The 18,835-nt window shown below is 40.1% G+C and overlaps 1 protein-coding gene across 4 annotated transcripts in view; it reads left to right on the forward strand.

Annotated features, from left to right (window-relative positions):
- myo3b (myosin IIIB) overlaps positions 1-18,835 on the forward strand; it is a 73,985-nt gene that overhangs the window by 21,907 nt on the left and 33,243 nt on the right. For all 4 annotated transcript variants that reach the window (XM_005723461.1, XM_005723460.1, XM_005723462.1 and 1 more), the window contains 15 exons: positions 2,221-2,376; positions 5,712-5,796; positions 5,892-6,008; positions 6,466-6,570; positions 6,850-6,933; positions 7,049-7,251; positions 7,332-7,430; positions 7,509-7,623; positions 7,737-7,863; positions 8,477-8,687; positions 9,497-9,644; positions 10,779-10,932; positions 11,066-11,154; positions 12,583-12,712; positions 18,690-18,769. In XM_005723461.1, the coding sequence (XP_005723518.1) occupies positions 2,221-2,376; positions 5,712-5,796; positions 5,892-6,008; positions 6,466-6,570; positions 6,850-6,933; positions 7,049-7,251; positions 7,332-7,430; positions 7,509-7,623; positions 7,737-7,863; positions 8,477-8,687; positions 9,497-9,644; positions 10,779-10,932; positions 11,066-11,154; positions 12,583-12,712; positions 18,690-18,769 (1,903 nt within the window). The remainder of the gene's footprint in view (positions 1-2,220; positions 2,377-5,711; positions 5,797-5,891; positions 6,009-6,465; positions 6,571-6,849; positions 6,934-7,048; positions 7,252-7,331; positions 7,431-7,508; positions 7,624-7,736; positions 7,864-8,476; positions 8,688-9,496; positions 9,645-10,778; positions 10,933-11,065; positions 11,155-12,582; positions 12,713-18,689; positions 18,770-18,835) is intronic.

Raw genomic sequence — 18,835 nt, forward strand, 5'->3', positions numbered from 1 at the left:
TAATAATTTTAAATATAATACTTTCATTACATTGCCTCAAATAAAAGAGGAAACTTCAAATAAGAAAAGGTCAAATGTACAAAGCAATAAAAACTGTGGATAATTAATTGAATAATTATTAATTCATTAGTTATTAGTTTTCACATATGGCAGTTTTTATGTCACCAGTCGTCTGTTCATGCACAGAGTATACTGAAAGAAGAGCTGGGCTTGTTTTTGTCATAATTATGTGATACACCCAGTGAGTGCTGGTCAGCTGGACCTTCAGATTTTATGACGAGAGCTGTTTTCTACAGACAGATAACAAAAAAACAGAATTAATTGAAGAGGTCACTAAAACATGACCTCTGAAATTTAATTTAGACGTGACTCTCGTAAATCTGTTTTCGTTTTGTTTTTGTTTGCTTTTATTATTTTTAGTGCTTTATTAATGTCGTTCTGAAGCGTGTTGATGTGTGTTTTTAATGGAGACCCCTAAATGATCAGCTGCCCTTACCCTAATGGGAATCCAAATAAACAAATAAAAAATACCATGTCAGTGCCTCCACACATAAGACAAATCTTTTTTCTTTTTTCTTGCATTACTATTTTAGTAGTGCAATGAGTGTGTGAAACTGTAAAACATATGGAGACAGATCTGTTTTAATCTGAACACCAGGGGGGAATGTGCATGTAAATATAGAGGGAAATGAAATTGATATTTTATTGCCCGATTCTATCAACCTCTCTTTCTATTCATTGACTTTCTTTTGTATAAATCTGCCACAGAGGAACAAACTAATTCACCTGAGTTATCAGTGCTATCTGAGGGCCAGATAACCTATCATTTCCTACACTGTGCAAAGCTAATAATGTCAGAGGTGGCTTGTAGTGGAGGCCTAGAAAATACAACCCTAATATCTACTGCAGAGAGGCGTGCAGGCCTTAACCGTAATGAGAAAATAAATTCAATTTGTTTGGAGGGTTATTTGTGTAGGGATGGTTTCTGATTGCATTGGTGGAAAAAAGAGTAAAAACAAGCAGACGTCATCTGCCTCAAAGGCCTGTTGGATTTTTTTTATGTCACTTCAGTTTTTGATTGGTCAGGAGGCATATTTCTCCTTAAATCAGCACAGATATTACTTTTTTACAATGTCATTGTCCTGGTTTTTATTGGCTACTCTTTGGATTGCAGCTCTGTAATCTGGGTTAATGGATTGTGTGATATCATATCAAAGTTAATCTCCTCAAACAAAGCCCACCAGAGTTCAATGTGAGGAGGCTGGACAATGTTATCAAGCTTTGCAGGCTTTTTGTGAACCCTCTGACAGTCCTGTCAGGCTTGTTGTGTATGTGTGTGTGTATGGAAGGAGGAAACTGAGGCGGAGGGTGGGGGGGATAATAAATCCATCACCGGTGTCTACACTTGTGCAGCCAAAGAACTGACTCCTATGACAAAGTGGCCTGCCTTTCAGTCTCCCAGCAGCACAGCCTTGCTAATAGCAGCAACCTCCACTTAATGTTCTGACGCTAATGAATTCATGGAATTAACTTTCTGAGCCTAAACTGATAAAAGAAACAGAATTTCAGTGTCGATTAGGTGTTAGAAGCTAGATCAGTGTTTTTACTCCTATCTTTCCTCTGAGTGCAATTGTTGGTGCTCAGAATTTTTTAAGTCTCTGGCTGTAAACAAACAGCACGAATCTGGATGTCTGGTAGATGTATCGTGGCACTCGGGTAGTGATTTCCAGTCTAGCAATATATCAAAACTGTCAGAGGGTGAAGCCAAATGTGTTCTGCGGGTGTTTCAGTGTGTGTGTGTGGCGCAGAAGAGTCAATATTAGAAGAGCGTTTGTATCAGCAAACTGACATCAGTGGCTGAAGGGTTGCTGCAGGCAGGCCTGTATCACAAAGTGACATCACTTGCTGGCAAACACTGCAGATCACAGATAGGACCTGCCGCTGTGCCACAGCAGGGCTTGTTTGGACTCGGGGCCATGGTGATAGTGACCATGTGGTCCTCGGAGAAGGATCGATTAGTGACCCACGCTTAAAAACACTTGCAAGCGGCACCGCACTGGTATGAGTATCACTCACAGTTGATCCAGACAAATCAGCTCCCCGCAATGTTCAGGTGACTGCACTTAACTGTTTAATTCACTCTGATTTATAGACTGATGAAGGACAGTGTGTCTGTCTGAGGGTTTTAGAGGTAACTGTGTGATATTTTGTTGCTTTAAGGTGTCTGATAAAGGATTTTGAGGCACGTCCATCTGTGACCCACCTTCTGGAGCACCCCTTCATCAAGCAGGCCCATGGCAAGGACATAGCTCTCCGTCAGCAGTTAGCAGCTCTCATACAAGAGCAGCAACAAATAGGCTGCAAAACCAAATCCAAGTAAGTATCCCAAATCTTTTTTTTTGTTTTTTGTTTTAAATTTCCCTGTTATGAAATAGTAAAGATGCAAACTGTATTAGTTCATTTGGATGTTGAAGATCTCTATTTCACTGATAGGCATGGATTGGGTGCTGATATTTTTTCTGTCCAGTAGGGGGCAGGGTCTCATCTTCTTACACTCCAGCACAGAAATGAAGATGAAACAGAGTAATGGAAATTACAGTATGTGATTAAAGAGAAGTAAGGGCAGTATGACTAATTCAGAAGGAGTTATTGTGCTGAGTAACCTTAGATTAATAAATCCCAATTAGTCCAGTGGATGTACTTAGTACACATCACTTCTCCAACCAATTAACCCAATGATGGAATAATTAAATATAGATTTGCACCCAGAAATAGGTGACATGGCAGCATTACAGCCTGTTCACTTTTAATGAGCTAATTAGTTATTTCCTTCATTAATTAAAATAGCAACTACCTTACAACCTCCTTATGTGTGTAAAAAATGAACGCAGCCATATGAAAAGGCACATGTTGAAAGTTAAATCTTCACCCTGACACTCACATGGCAGCAAGCGACAGAGCAGAAAGTCTCCTGTTTACTGGAGAAATACTGACTTTGGCATTGCTTAATCTTCATTATAAAGGAGTTTGCTGAACCTGCCCTTGACTGAGAGTCTTGATGTTGTGCCAGCTCTGTTTACTCCCGGGAGTGTGCAGAGTCTGTGCCTGAGCCTGATCCCGAATTCCTGTCCACAGTGAAAGTGGATAATGGGATTAGGAGCTTGTAGGGCGAGAACTGGGCTCGCCTGGTTTAGTCTCTCATGCCACAGATCAGCAAACAATGACTCCAGATAAGAATAAAGACATAGAGAACTTAAAAGTAGCTGCCGTAGGTGGAATAGTGTGATTTACTTCAAAGCAGGAGCGAGTGAGACGCTAGAGGTCTCAAGTCTTTCTCTAAGGGACATGATGACGGGGATTGACTTTATAGGGACCACATACCGAGCATATTTCTGTGCTGTTGCATTTACACTATATTCAGAATAGAGAATTAATTCAAAAAGTAGATGAGGAAAAAGCTCCTAACCTGAAGCTTGAATTTATATTTCGAGCTAGTCTTATGATTGTATATTTATTATAATGGAATATGGATGCATGTTACAAATGTAACAAAAGAAAAGAAAAAAACTATTGTTTGTGCTTTTGTTGAAGCCCCAAACCACCAAGCATTAAAATTAGGTTGCACAATGCAACCTAACTAGTCCACGTTTAGAGGTTACTTGTTACTGTTGCTTAACCCTGTTTTATCATAAGCTCTTCAGGCTTACGAGTCAAAGAAGTGAAATTAAATATGGCCCACTTATCTGACCTGACACTTGATTAAATGCTTATTAATATTGTTTGAAAACTGGGACGGCTTTCAGCTGCATGTTACAAAAAATAGCATGGACAAGTCAAAATGTCATGATACTAATACTGGGCTGGTTAGGTTAAGCTATGTTATGGCTATCTCAGTATTACTATATGATTTCGCTGAGTACATTCGGCAATATTATTATTGTGGTTTCTAAAAAAAAAAAAAAAAAAATCTGTCAAGTTCATTTTTAATTGTATTTGCTTTTTTCTTCTTGTTTGGAACGTTAATAACTCTGGAAATAAAAGTGGTGAAAGAAATGTTAACGCTATCCAAAATGCAATATTGCTCCCTGTGTTGTAGTACCAACCACAAAGCTACTGGTTATTTATAGAAGTGCATGCTGCAGTATTGTTTAGTCTGTCGTGCTGCTAATAAAGTGATGTACTTAATCCCACTTACAAAAGCAAAAATAAAAAACCCAAAGTAAATAAAAACTAGGGGTGTTAGATGTTGTTTAGATATAAATGCACTGCTTCCCCTTTCAGCCACACACTTTCCACCCCATTCAAGTATATATAATGAAAAATTGGTATGAACGATTTTGTTCAATCAAATATAAAAATCACATGGTCAAAGAGGATTTCACAATTACCTATACGTGTAAATAACATGCTGGAATTATATTCCAGCTAGACTCATTCTAGTAGCTTTAAATGCCTTTGCCTTAAAGTACAAATATACAAATATTTTTCTAATATTAAAATCTTGATATGGTCTACAAATACAGAAACCTTGATTTCACAAGGTAATGTGACAATAAGTGTAATTTATTATATGGAAATGCAAATACAATTTGGAGATGCATAACAAAATGAGTGTATTGGTATTTACTAAAGTAGACGTTACTGTTGTGAAATTAAAACATTACAGAGCTTAAGTGTCATATATGTACATAAGGAAATGGGTCGTTTTAGCCCAATGGTGTGTGGTTGCTGTGCAACATGATGTCATAATAGAACCTTCAGTGATTTGGTGTATTATAAAAAGGTTATCATAGGAGGCTGGACAATGAATATTTATATTATTAGCACAATATAAATATTTGATTGCTGAAAAAACCCCGTAAATAACCCCCCTAAATTTAAGAAAGATTGTAAGTTTGATTTTTTTATGCTGTCTTAGGCAACTATTTTTGGCAGTTATTCTCAGATTTGTGACACTTTATTGACTTTTTAGACTGTAGATGGCCTTTGACTGGATGATGCTACAATTGGCTCCCAGCAAGATTTTCACACTGAAGTCTTTATTGGAACAAAGTGGGTTAAGCTCAGCAAAGGGCTAGATTGACTAGCTAGTACTGGTAGTTACTCACTTGTAAAAGGCTTTATATGCAGACTTAACTATTGGAGTCTGGATTCATGGTAGTATATGGGATTATTGACTCCACTAAACCATATTACGCTGATAAAAATGGTCAAAATTTTATGGCTGTTAGGTTTGGCTGATGTCAGTCTCTTCTCTGTGGAATTGACTACATTCATGTTGTCCTAAGCGACTATTATTGGTAGTCATGCTAAGATTTGTGATGCATTACATGTTATAGAAATGTCAAAATGTCCACTCTGTGTTGTGCATATACACATACAGCACACAAAGCAGTAGGCAATCACAAGCACCGCTCTGTTTTACTCTCTTTCTCACACTCTGTGGTTTCCCATGAGGTTTTCGTGGAGCCAGCTGGAGGTTTGTTGACCTCTGTCCACAGGGGCTCTTTGGAGAGTGATAGGTCAAAACATGAATAAAGTGCAACCACATCCTGTGATAATAGGAGTTTTGTCCCCTGGGAAAGCTTAAAGGGCCTCATGAAAAACGTGGAAGTGACTGGGTATTACATTCAGCCAGTCACACTACTGTTTCTCATTTAGTGGTCACTTTACAGGCTTAAAAGGCATCTCGTGTCCTTGACTTCATACAGGCACGTCCGGATCAATACTCGTAAAACCCTCATAATAGAGAGCTGTCCTGATGATGATCTGGTGAACCTGGAGTTCTTAGACGAGGTAGGATTTTATGTGTTTATCTCGTCATGCATTGATCAGCCCAAGCTGAAAAGTTGTTGATTTTAGGCTGCGTGTGTGTGTTTTCTTTTCTGCAGGAGACAATCATCAGCCATCTCCACAAGAGGTATGATGAGCTGCAGGTGTACACTTACGTCGGTGACATCCTCATCGCTCTCAATCCTTTCCAGAATCTCAGCATCTACTCTCCTCAGGTCGGTAACACATCAGTCACAAATCGTTTTTGTGTTTTTTTACAAACACAGTGGAAATGATGAATGGATGCCAGTCATGATGCAGGTTCTGCTTTAGTGGATACTGTATTTGTAGGGCTAGTTATTGTTGTTATTATTATTATTTTGTTTTTATTCACAGTAACAGTAACTATTATGGCAATTGTCATATTAGTTAGTGCAACAATCTGGCCCCCAAATTTTCTGCTCAGTCAGTTTAAATCAACTATTTTTAATCTTTTAAATTACTCTAAACATCTCTAATGCATAGTCAGCAACTTTGCATGCATTTTTCCTCAAATTTTCTCTTCACTGGATATCCGATATTGATATTATGTGACGCTGCAGAGTTTTGTCTTCTCCAAGCTGTTGGTTGTTAATTTCTTCAAAGCCGTAATAAAAATAAAAGTCTTCATGAATACTTTTATGCCCCTTTTAGTTCTCTAAGCTGTACCATGGCGTAAAGCGAGCTGACAACCCTCCACACATCTTTGCTACTGCAGATGCAGCTTACCAAGGCATGGTGACATTCTGCAAAGACCAGGTATCTTCCAGAAAAGTGACTGAATAGGTTCAAGCATTGTAGCGTGCAATCCTAAAACTGATAGAATAATAATGAAAATTATTTTGTAAAAAGTACTGTAGGTTTTACAAATGCTTTAAAGCAATTTCTTTTAATTACAATCAGTTATTTTTTAATGTCAATTTGGAAACTTTTGGACAAAAGCAAAGGAGCAAGGAAATGTTAGTAAATAACATATGAAAAATTATGGTATATGATGTCAGTGTTCCCGCTTGATGAACTGTTATCTCGTTTGTTTAGTGTATCATCATTAGTGGAGAAAGCGGTGCTGGGAAAACAGAAAGTGCTCATTTAATTGTTCAGCATCTTACTTTCCTGGGAAAGGTACTGCATAGTAGCATCATTTCTAACTTGTTAATACCAGACTTAACTACTTGATATAACTACTTCATAAACTATCTTAAAAATCTACCAGAGTTCATGAAATAATTATTTTCAGGCAAACAATCGGACACTCCGTGAGAAGATTTTGCAGGTTAACCCTCTCGTCGAGGCCTTTGGAAACGCTTGCACGGCAATCAATGATAACTCCAGTCGCTTCGGCAAGTACTTGGAGATGAAGTTCACGCCGACAGGAGCGGTTATTGGGGCCAAGATATCTGAATACCTGCTGGAGAAGTCGAGGGTCATCAAACAGGCTCCGTAAGCAGCTGCCCTTGTTTCATTCCTTCCTGCGGTTGGATTTGAGTAATTCATCTAACTTCTGCTTGTTTTTCCTTCAGAGGGGAGGAAAATTTCCACATATTCTATTACATATATGCCGGCCTTTACCACCAAGACGAGCTGAAGACTTACAGGCTGCCAGATGGGACACCTCCCAGGTTTGTGATGCAAATAATCCCATCATTCGCTCCTCACAATGTGGAAACTAATTTGACTGTCATAACATGAATCTGCAGGTACATTGACAGTCAGCACTGCAAAGTGATGCAAGACATTGTGTCAAGGAAACAATATAAAGAGCAGTTTGATGCCATTCAGGAGTGCTTCCGAAATATCGGCTTTACAGAAGAGGTACTAAACACTCAAGCAATCAGATATGCAGTGTTTGGGCACAGATCTATTGAGAGCTGTAATATATAAAATACGTAATATGTAACAATTTTCTTTTGATATCTTGTTTTTAGGAGGTCGACTCTGCTTACAAAATTCTCTCAGCAATTTTGAATACTGGGAATATTGAATTTGCCTCCATCACATCCCAGCATCAGACCGATATTAGTGAAGTGCCTAACTCAGAGGCCTTAGAGAACGGTGAGATGTTAGGCAGTGTGTGTTGTAAGCATAGACTGTAAATAAAAAAAGGTCACCAGTGACTGACACAAAAAAGTCATCAGTACTTCCCATAAACTTGTACGACCTGAAGTGTTTTAGGAAGTTAATCACTGACTGCAAAAAAAACATGATTGTATATCTTTAGTTGCTTTAAAAACAAGAACTTGTAGGGTGTAGTGTGAGTTTGAATGTATCTTGGATATTCTCTAAACCACACATGGTCAAAAGTATGCATATAGGCTCAGACATATACATTACCTCTCACTAATATTTGGTTAAATGCCCCTTAGCAAGCTGCACCATGATCAGCAAGCTTGGATATTTGACCAATCTTGTTGGGAGAATTGGTAGAGCTCAGCTGGCTTTTAAATAAAGTCCACAAATTGTTATCCATCCCCGAAACAGTTTAGATGTGTGTTTGGGATCATTGAGCTGTTGATTTGAGGTGATGTTGTAGAATTTGAGAAAAGGGAATCTTTCCACTTTAAATATCTGCAGTATAACCATGTTATACTTTGTTATTATAGTATTGTGATAAGATGCAGTAATCTCTTCACTGTGAAACTGATTGACTGTCTCGCCTTTTTCTCAGCTGCGTATCTCCTCAGCATTGGACCCGAGGAGCTCCAGGAAGCACTTACCTCTCAGTGTGTGGTCACGAGGGGCGAAACCATCATCCGCTCCAACACCGTGGACAAAGCCGCCGATGTCCGAGACGCCATGTCCAAGGCCTTGTACGGACGCCTGTTCAGCTGGATAGTGAATCGCATCAACTCACTCCTGCAGCCTGACATGAATGTCTGGTCAGTGCGTGCTAGTGATGAACAATTTGTTTGCATGCCCACTGTTTTTGTCTTTTCTGTAATTTCTTGGGGTGTAATTTCTCACTCAGTTTCTGCAAAGCTCTGATGACCTTTCTGGAAGTCTGCAGAGGTAGATGCAAACATGAAGAGGGGAATATCAATGGGAAAGCACAAGACAAGCAAAAGGAGAGCAAAAAAAGAAAAAAGTTTTAATAAATTTTTGATACAGAGTTGCGTGCAGAGAAAATAATGTTCAGATGATTAAAAAGACTTCAGAGAGACTGCAAAGAGGCTTTTCATTGATCCAAAAGAATTCCTTCATAAATATGAGCATTGACTGTCAAGGAGTCGTCTCTCAGAGATGAAGCCAGAGTTCCCGCCTGCATTCCAGTCATCTTAGCCGTTTCCTTATTGCCATTAATAACCTGGTAGCACTGGTTAAAGGTGACCTCTACATACTGTGGGTAATGACTGATCATGAAAGTAGCAGCTCCAAGCACTGAATATAAAATACAGGATCATAAATATCTATGCTGTGTTGCAGAAGTGAGTATTGTTAGTGCAGACATTGAAAATAACTGGAGGTTAAATCAATAGAGACTGAAATAAAAGCCATTTAAGAAGATCTGACTTTTTCAAAGACGGTGTTTATGATTTCTCGTCAGACTAGGCCATCCAGACCAGACTCCGTATTTGGGTGGAACTTGGATTATCATTAAAGTTTTATCAATTAATATGGCTGCTGGGGATTTGCTTGTTCCATCGCATAGAAGAATAAGTTTGTTTGTCCCCCTTTTTTTCCTTTGAAGTGCCGTAGAGAGCGGCATGAATGTGGGAATCCTGGACATCTTTGGATTTGAAAACTTCAAGAAGAACTCGTTTGAGCAATTGTGCATCAACATCGCAAACGAGCAGATTCAGTTTTATTTCAACCAGCACATATTTGCTCTCGAACAGGTGAGTTCTTCATGCATAAGTAGGTTTTAAATGATCCGCTCTAATGCACAAAGTAGAAGATACCACTGTAATGTGTTTGGGGTGAAAGAATAACACAAAATATGCGGAGAATATTCCATTTAAAACACTATTATGGAAATTAGTCACTTAAATAAATTTGGTGTTTACACAGCTACCAATGCAGAAAAGCTCTCAACATTAATTTTTCCTACAAGTCACCCCAAATTACTCTCTTAATTGATTTAATGAAGCTGTTTACCCTGAAGTGCGAAAAGCCTTTTTTCCTCGATGGAGATGAATTGACATCAATCAGAAACCCTTTTGTTTGAAGTAACTTTGCAACAGTCTTTTTTAAAGAGAACTCAAGAAAAGTGGCTCGGTTTAGTGATGTGGCACATTTTCTCATTAGATAGCTCAGTGTGCATTTCTTTAGAAAAATACAAACTATTATTTATTGAGGCCAAACTCCGCACGGCATATGGACTAATAATAGCCTCTGCACTTTCATTTACATTCACATTTTTAGCTCTCTCCAGGACCAGAAGTGTTATTGGAAGCTACATTTTCCCCGTTCAGATTAATTATAGCAGTGATCTCTGAAAAAAAGGCCTTTAGCTTGTGGAAAACATCCTCCCCTGATGTAGGGCTAATGCTCGGTGGAAAAGGGATCTTTATTTTGTGTGTGGATGTCTTCAGTCTTGCTGTACACAGAAACTGATTATTCTGACTTAATGATTTAAACATGAGGATGGTTTAGATCCATTGGTTCCACTTTATTAGTAAAATATATATTTAAAACAACTTTTTGATCTGAAATTAAATAGATGCAATAATGTGATTTGACTCTGGGTTATTTGCACATTGAAATAAATTATGAATAAGTAAGTGGCTCTATTTGTTGGTTTGGAGCTGTTCTGTTTTATGCATTCAGTAAAAGACTCTATTACGCTGTAAACTTCAGCCGTAGACACACACAGCTGGCTGCAAGTGTGTGGTTTGCTTGATTAGAAACTCTTTTTTTTTTTTTTTTTTAAACCACACATGCACATTGCATATTTAGCCTAGATTGTTTAATTGGGTCATTTAGGGAAACCATAACTAGATTATTATTCTGCATTCACTGGTTCTAATTAGATGGAATACCAGAGCGAGGAAGTTGATGCCAGCCTGGTGGAGTATGAGGACAATAGGCCCATTCTGGACATGTTTCTGCAGAAGCCCATGGGTCTGCTGTCCCTGCTGGATGAAGAGAGCCGCTTCCCTCAGGCCACCGACCAGACCCTAGTGGGTAAGATTGGAACTACAGTCGCAAACATGCTGAGATGTAGCACATAAAATAACTCAGTTACATAAGAGTTCACAGATCAATGCATAAGGAGCCTTCACGTGCCGTACTTTTCTTCTACATGTCTTCTTTACAGATAAGTTTGAGGACAATTTGCGCTGCAAATATTTTTGGATACCAAAACGAGTGGAGCTTTGTTTTGGAATTCAGCACTATGCCGGACAGGTATCAGATACTTCATTGGATGTGTTTAACTAACAATCTACTGCCTTGATGATGATGGGTGTGAGCATGTAAACCAGTGTTCAGGCCTTTGAAATGCTTGGTAAAACCTTCTATTCTGATTATGCCTTTACTTTGAGTATTTCATAAACATCTGCATACTTTATGGAAGGATTTTTCTCTACATCTGTTTTGGGGTCTGATTAGGTTTGTTGTGACTTAAAAAAAATTATTACATCCCATATAGAGAAAAATAGGAAACAAAATCCTATAAGTCTGTGAAATTTTACTAAAAAGTCTATCTTGATCCTTCACATTTTCTCATAATGTTAACTTTTTTCATACTTATTTCTTATAAATATCTTATATGAAGAAAATGTGAAAAGAGACACTTTTTTGAGTGGATTATAATATGAGACATGCGAACATATGAAGAGTGGCACAGTGCAGCAGTGGTTAGGACTGGAGCCCTCATAGCAACAAGGTCCTGGGTTCAAATCTACCACCCAGCTGGGGCTCCCTACAATGAGTCTACCCTCTTTCCCTGCACCTGCATAGATTCTCTCTGGGTACCCGAGCTCCCATACTACAAAGATCTGCCTGTGTAGGTAACTGGTGATTCTAATTTGGCCAAAGGGGTGAATGTGAATGGTTGTCTGTTTCTCTGTGTTATCCCTGTGACGGATTAGAAACCCTGCCTGTCAACTCATGACAGCTAGGATAGGCCTCAGCCCTTTTTTCCTGTTTCCCTTCTTTAAGAATGGCTTCTTGACAGCCATCCTTTGCTAGGAAACCATTTTTGACGAGGGTTCAGCAAACAGTAGATTTCTTCCTATTTCTTAAGGCCATGACTTTCAGATACTGTTCATCTGCTAGACATTTTTTAGTGCTGCTACTTCTTCCTTTGTCCTTTAGTTGTTCAGTTTCCTCAGATTTTTTAATGACATATTGCACACCATGCCGAGATATGCCAAGCTTTCAGCTAATAGCTCTTTGGGAATCACCAAGTTGTGTTAACTGTGTTATTGGAATTTTTCATAAATCCAGGACTGGATAGCGGCACAGCAAACCTATTGCATGTCACTGAGGAAAAACGCAGATGTTTCTAAAAACATCTGTATTCCAGTAAGCTTTGACAGTTTGGCAGAAGCAGCATGCACAACACCGGCAACTGAACCTCAAATGGATTTCAGCCATCAGTATTTTTATTGCTCACACCTGGGGTTTTTCTGTGGTTAAAAGGAACATCAGTTTTCTCTGGGATCTTTTTTACCATCACATAATAAGATGTGTGTGTGTGTATATATATATATATATTAAACTATACCCCAGCATTAATTTCAGCCTTATCATAGAGTGATGACAATTCAGATTCAGAAAATGTGAATTGACTGTTACACATACGTGTATTTCTCATGTCCTACTCAACAGGTAATGTACAATGTGAATGGCTTCTTGGAGAAAAACAGAGACACTCTCCCTGCAGACATTGTTGTGGTGTTGAGGACGTCAGAGAACAAACTTTTGCAGCAGCTGTTTTCCAGCCCCTTAACTAAAACAGGTATGATATAATGCTATTTAGAAAATCTCAGCAACTAACCACTAGCCACAGAGGAAATGGAAACTTTCCTTTTGTTAACAATTGCGGGACTATATGAATAGTGCTGCTGTGTACTCTTCCCATAAATGTTCAGGTAAGTGGGTTTCTTTAAGACGCGACTCCCAGGCATCTGCCCCCCCCCAGCCCCCCTTCATTTCAAGCCTCTGCGTGCCGTGCTCGGATAAATCTGCAGTCTCCATTATCTCTTGAGAGGCTCAGCTCTCCGCATGGCGCTCTGTTTTTATTTTCACTAAGCTGTCCCTCTTGGTTTCCCTCTGCTGAATGCTATCTACAGATTGTGGGTGCAGTGGGATATTTTTATGATAAGGTTTCTAAATACCCAGGGGATGAAAAAAAGAGTATTTAGAGAACACAAAAGCAACTCTTCCCACCTCTTTTCTGTTGGTTAAATGAAGGTAGAGTAGTGTGCTTGTCATTAGCTGGGGCTGGGGCCCTCCTGGTCACTTGATTTAGCTGAAATGCTAATAGATGTTTTATATTATCAGATTCCCACTTCCTACTTTTATTTCAGCTAAGCCACTTTATGTGATTCACTTCCTTTTTTAGGCACCTGTAAATTCCTGCTTTCTCTCCCAGTGGCATTAGAAGGAGATTCGATTCACAAAAGGCACCTAAGCTGAGACTCCTGTAGAAATCTGTGCAGCGTGTCTGCAAACTTCAATTGCTGGCTGTGCACGAGGGAGCCTTCAGCCACTTCCTTTCTGCAATTACGAGCTTCAGAAAAGTACACTCTATAAAACCCAATTCAGTGAACACTTAATTTCAGTGCACAAAGGCACTGAATAGAAACTAAGATGTGCTGCAGTGTTTACTGCTGCACTCCTGAAAGCTTCTTTATTTCCCTTTTTCTTTTCAACTGTGTTTGTGTCTGTCCTGACTATCCTGAAATGTTTAAGATTCTTTTAGAAACACCGTGCTTACACAGATCTTTTTTAATTTTAGAGTCAGAGGTCCGATTTTCATATTGCAGCTTGTGGACCCGCAGATCATCTCGTTAGATAAAGAGCTATGAAACACTGCTCGGGCTTATCGTGCCGGAAAAGATGGAGCACTGTTTAAGTGAGATACAGTAACGCATGAGAAAATTATAAATCTATTCTTCGGGGTAAAATTTGTGGGGAGATTTAATTTGCATTTTATTCCACATTATGGATTCTCTGTTATCTGTGAAATTACCATTATCTGGGGCGATCTGATGGAAATCTGTTTTACACCAGGGTGGTTTCACTGTCTGGGCCGCCCCCTCAGTGTGTCACCACTAGGGGACACCATCGTAGACCTGCAGCAGCCTGGATGCAGAGATGAAAGCGAAATGCTGGATCTGGGGTTTTGGACTACACATATTGTGCATGAATGCACTGGAGGTTAATGTTTGTGGTGATGCACATGTCACACTACAGTGAGGACACAATATCTATAAATCAGACAATTTAGCTTTTTGGTTTCTGTCGACTGTAAAACAAGCGACCGCAATTTGAGAATGTGATATCCCGACCGTCGACGCAGTTCACGATTGAAGGGTAGCAGGGAAGTGTGAAGGCCTCAGAAAGTAAAAAGTTCCCAGGCGGTGAATAGCGAGGGCACTTGAGCCTTGCAGAATGTGGGTCCTTGAGGCTTGGACATGTGGTGGTGTTTTGTCAGAGGAAATGGGATGTATTTGCATGGACAAATTCCTCAGAGCCAGGGCCTTTCCCAGATCAGGGGGATCACAGTGTTTGAATTGGCAGAGCTCACTTGGGTCTACCAGGGCTTGGGCAACCCACGGTCACAGTACAGTGAACGTGTGTGTGTGCGCGTGTGTGTGTGGCCTCAGGGCTGCCTGGCCCTGCTGATTGTAGCATAGCACATCTGCACATGCACACTGCTCATCGAGACTGCCAGTTCTTTGTCAGAGGATGGAGTTCACAGATAGTGGGCCGCGCAGGCACACACATGCTATATTCTCATTCAACCGATAAGGTTTTAACATCTTATACTGTACGCTGAAAAATAACAGGTATGAACGGGACCTGCACTGATGTAATTTGGTGTCATTTGAATTATTCGTTAGCAAGCCACCATTTAAAAAAATTAATCACGGGATAATTTCTGTATATAAAGATTTACTATTACATGCCGTCTTTGAAAGGGACGCTATTAGCACCTAATACATAGCATTCGTGACTTCTTATTACCAGCTTCTAAACAAATAAACCCTCCCTGAGTTTGTATGCATCTTTGTATTTTCCTCTTTGTATTTGCAGAATAAATAATTAGATATATCATAGATCCTGCACTATCCTTCAGAACAAATGTGAAATATTTATCCTCTGAGTTTTTCCCATTTATTTTCAAGTTTATACTATAATTTAATGTCCCTTTGATTACATTTATCTCATACCTAACTCCCCTAGTTATTTTGCAGATTTAAAAGCAAAAAGCTGTTTTTAATGGTCAGTTTTACCACGTCACATCACAATCTGAAGTCTAATATTTGTCAGCTGGAGCATTTATGCCATTTGCCAATTGCTGCAGTTGCTAAAGAAGCTCATGCCGTTAATATGCGCTGCAAGATCTTTAGGGCTGTGGAGTTCATATTGAGCAATTTACATATTGGTTTTACATCTTCACACAAAGCCACAGTTGCAGCTCTCCCATCCTCTGCCATGTCCCTCCGTCTCCCTTCATGTAAGAAGATCCTCCTGTGTGGAAGTGACAGGCTTCTCCCAGCGATATGACATATTTGGCTCTTTGTTCTCTGCCTTTTTTCATCCCAGTCGGCAGACACTGCAGTCTTTCACTGCACTTCCACATATTCTCTCTAGCAGGAGAGACACTCACCAAGTAATACTTTTGTTTGAATTCTCTCCTAATCGCAGTATTGGGGAATGTTTTGAGTCAGCAGAGGGATTTTTTTTTTTTGACGGGCCTTGCACATCAATAGCAAGAAGCCGGCTCTCCTAAGTCACATGGTACAACATCCTTTGATAAATGCAACACTGTGTTGTGTCACTAAAAGCCAATTACACCATGCTTTTTTATGATTGATCTGCTTTGACAGTAGTGGATGGCATTTAAATCAACAGCCCCCGAAGCCATCTCTAGGCATAAACGGTGGTGGTTATAGAGGGTGGGTAGGGTGGCGGGGGGTTACGGGTGCTTTAATCTAATTTGCTTGGTTGCTGAGTTGAGTTTCTAGATCACATGTTTTCAAAAAGAGAGCGGGCAGAAATATCCAGCAAGGCTCTGCTCACTCAGCTCAGGAAGGCTGCTCTCTCTTACAACTTTGATTGTCCCCCGTGTCGACAGCTCGATCCACAGCTTCTGAAGTACAAGGCGCACACTGGCACTCATAAAAGCATGTAGGGAGGTGTCATATTGAACGCGGGATTGCTTTTTAATCCCGAGCACATTGACTATTCTTGTCAATAGAACCCCAATACAACTGCCAGCTTGAGCTTTTTTTTTTCCTACAGGATTCTTGCTGGGCTTAATTTTCAAAGTGAACGCACAGATGCCAAGGAAGGGTTTTTTTCTTCTCTTTCTACCCCCCACTCCCCACACACCGCTCTGCCTCTCTCTGTTTGCGTCTTGGTAGTCCATGCCAAGAGCAACATGCGTGAAGCAGAAACGATCAGTGGGACGCTCCTCCACCTGTTTCTCAAGTCTGAATGACCTGGGAAATATTCCCCTCACCTGCTCGCCCTCCTTTTCAAATATTAACCTCTTATATTTCCACTCCTTTTCTCTTTTCGTTTTATTTTTATCATGAGAACTCTGAGAATAAGGGCTGTCTCCATCTGTAACTTAAAACACATGTAGCCTATTCTTCAGCTGAATCCGCTTTCAAAGAACAAATCTTCCTTTTCTAGCTCGTCTCTGTGTTTGAATAATTATTATCCACATCATTAGACAAGCTCCTTACTGGATCTAAATTAGAAGGTCTTCTTTTCAGGCCGGACATCACAGGTGTTCCCTTGGCTTCGTGTCTCAGGAGGCAGAAATCTTTGAGGATACTGACTATTAACCAATGCTCTAATCATCTAGTCAGGAGGGGATATGAAACCCGCCGGAAGAATGAATTAATACGACCCGCCAAGGAATACATGAAGAAAGCAGCGAATGTCCATTTGCAAGGCTTAGGTACAACTGTCATAGTTTCTCTCATCACAGCGCAGCCCCTTCATCTCCTCTTGATGGTGTCATGGAAGTGAGAGGCGTAAAAGCACAGTGACACTCCACGAGCCCGTTCCACTCGCAGCCGCTAATTCATCATGACAAATGTGCTCAGATGATCTGGCCCAGCAGCACTAATGGGGAGAAGAGAGAGCGCACTTCATTTGCACAAGACCCACTCCAATTAATCCATCCAGCTTTACTCTGGGCTAATTGGAGCAGGGCCCTCCCTGCCTGTGTGCTGGTAATATACCCGACACAGTTTAACAGCCCCTGTTCTCAAAGATCATACTTTTTGTGCGTGCGTGCGTGCATGTGTGTAGGTTTTGCCGAAGGGGCCTTTGAGGTTGTAAAATCTGTTCCCGGTATCCTAAACACAAGACCTTCTCACAAACATGTGTTCATAATGAGCAATTAACTGCTCACATTTCCATCATATCGGGCTTTACTCTGTCCTTTCTTCTATTTTTGGGTTCCAGTTTTGATCCGTTGGTTATTTTTCCAAACGTATTTACAACAAATATAAAAAGCATATTTTAATATGGCAGAATGTCTTGCATTTAGTTTGTTGCCTGATACAAAAAACCTGATTTATTAGCAGAATAAACAAGCAGATGCATAAATAGAAATCGGGAGATAACTGTCAAAAGCTAAAAGCAACATCAGTACTAGCTTAAAAGACTCTTTTGAAGAGTGCTCACATCATATGTTTTTGGTTGTTTTGACTACAGCAGTGTGTGTGTGCACATATTTGTGTGTGTGTATCTATGTGTGCTATGAACGGCACATTGCTTTGGCTCAGTGCAAAACCCTTTGGCACCAGTAGGACACCCTTTGTCTAAAGTTAGAAGTGCACTGCCTGTTAATTAATCCATCCTAAATTGATTTTGATCAGTCCGGCTTTTGATTGAAGCTTCTAATACACGTTTGATAGTGCAGCGTCCTCTGGGAAAAGGCAGGCGCTGATCCGGTGTTTAAGTTTCTGGCTCGCTGTCAGACGATGTCCTCACCAACCGATGCGAGTCTTGAAATGATATCGCGGAAGACGAGAGCATATTTGCATTTTCGAAGTTTGTCTGTGTGCGGTAGAAAATCTAGAACAATTGTTGGGCTGTCACTTTGGCTTTATCTTTAAAAAAAAACTTAAAAAGGTTTTCCTTCTTGCCATACACGGCTGCTCGGGTAATGCTGCCTCCTGTGTCTGCAGACGTATTTTTCTAAAGGTGTGTGTGGCACATCTGTGCAGCTATTGTTTATTCATGGAGTAAACCCTTTGAAATGTGTTAAGATACTTCCCACTCATTATAAAAATCCTGCCACCCATGGATTAGGACTTTGATGTCACCAATCCTGCTTCAAAGGCTTCTTTCACTGCTATTAATCACAGTTTAGCCTCTGAAGATATAGCCAGAGAAAACATTTGGACATCTTGTGCAGAAACTTTGAAATGTTCAGACTGTCTTGCATATGCTATGTTCACATCCTTTCCACTGTGTGTGGGGCTGTTGGACTGCTGTGCACACAGATGCACTCCTGAGCCCATGGATTCAGCTTAGTTTTTTTTTCTTTATACTCTCCTGCTCTATGAACACCAACATAGTGGTGCACGCTTTATACACCTTTTTCTTGTATGTTGAATAAAAAAGAAAAGAAAATCAATCCCGGAGTGTTTACTGAAACGCCGCTGGCTCATTCCCAAATATTATTTGCTTTCTCATATTACTGCATGAAAGTCCACTGGCTTCATTCTTGTGTTCAACAGGAAATCTGGCGACGTCCAAAGCGAGAGTCACCGCCGCCTCCAGATCTCTCCCGCCGCAGCTCGGTTCAGGACGCACCAAGGTGAGCATTCAGCCGTAGCCCGAATCATCACGTGCAAAAAAAGCCCCATAATGCTTTTTTTTACAT

This window comes from Pundamilia nyererei, unplaced genomic scaffold (assembly GCF_000239375.1).
Source record: "Pundamilia nyererei isolate P.nyererei 1_Seehausen unplaced genomic scaffold, PunNye1.0 scaffold00009, whole genome shotgun sequence".
NCBI lineage: Eukaryota > Metazoa > Chordata > Actinopteri > Cichliformes > Cichlidae > Pundamilia > Pundamilia nyererei.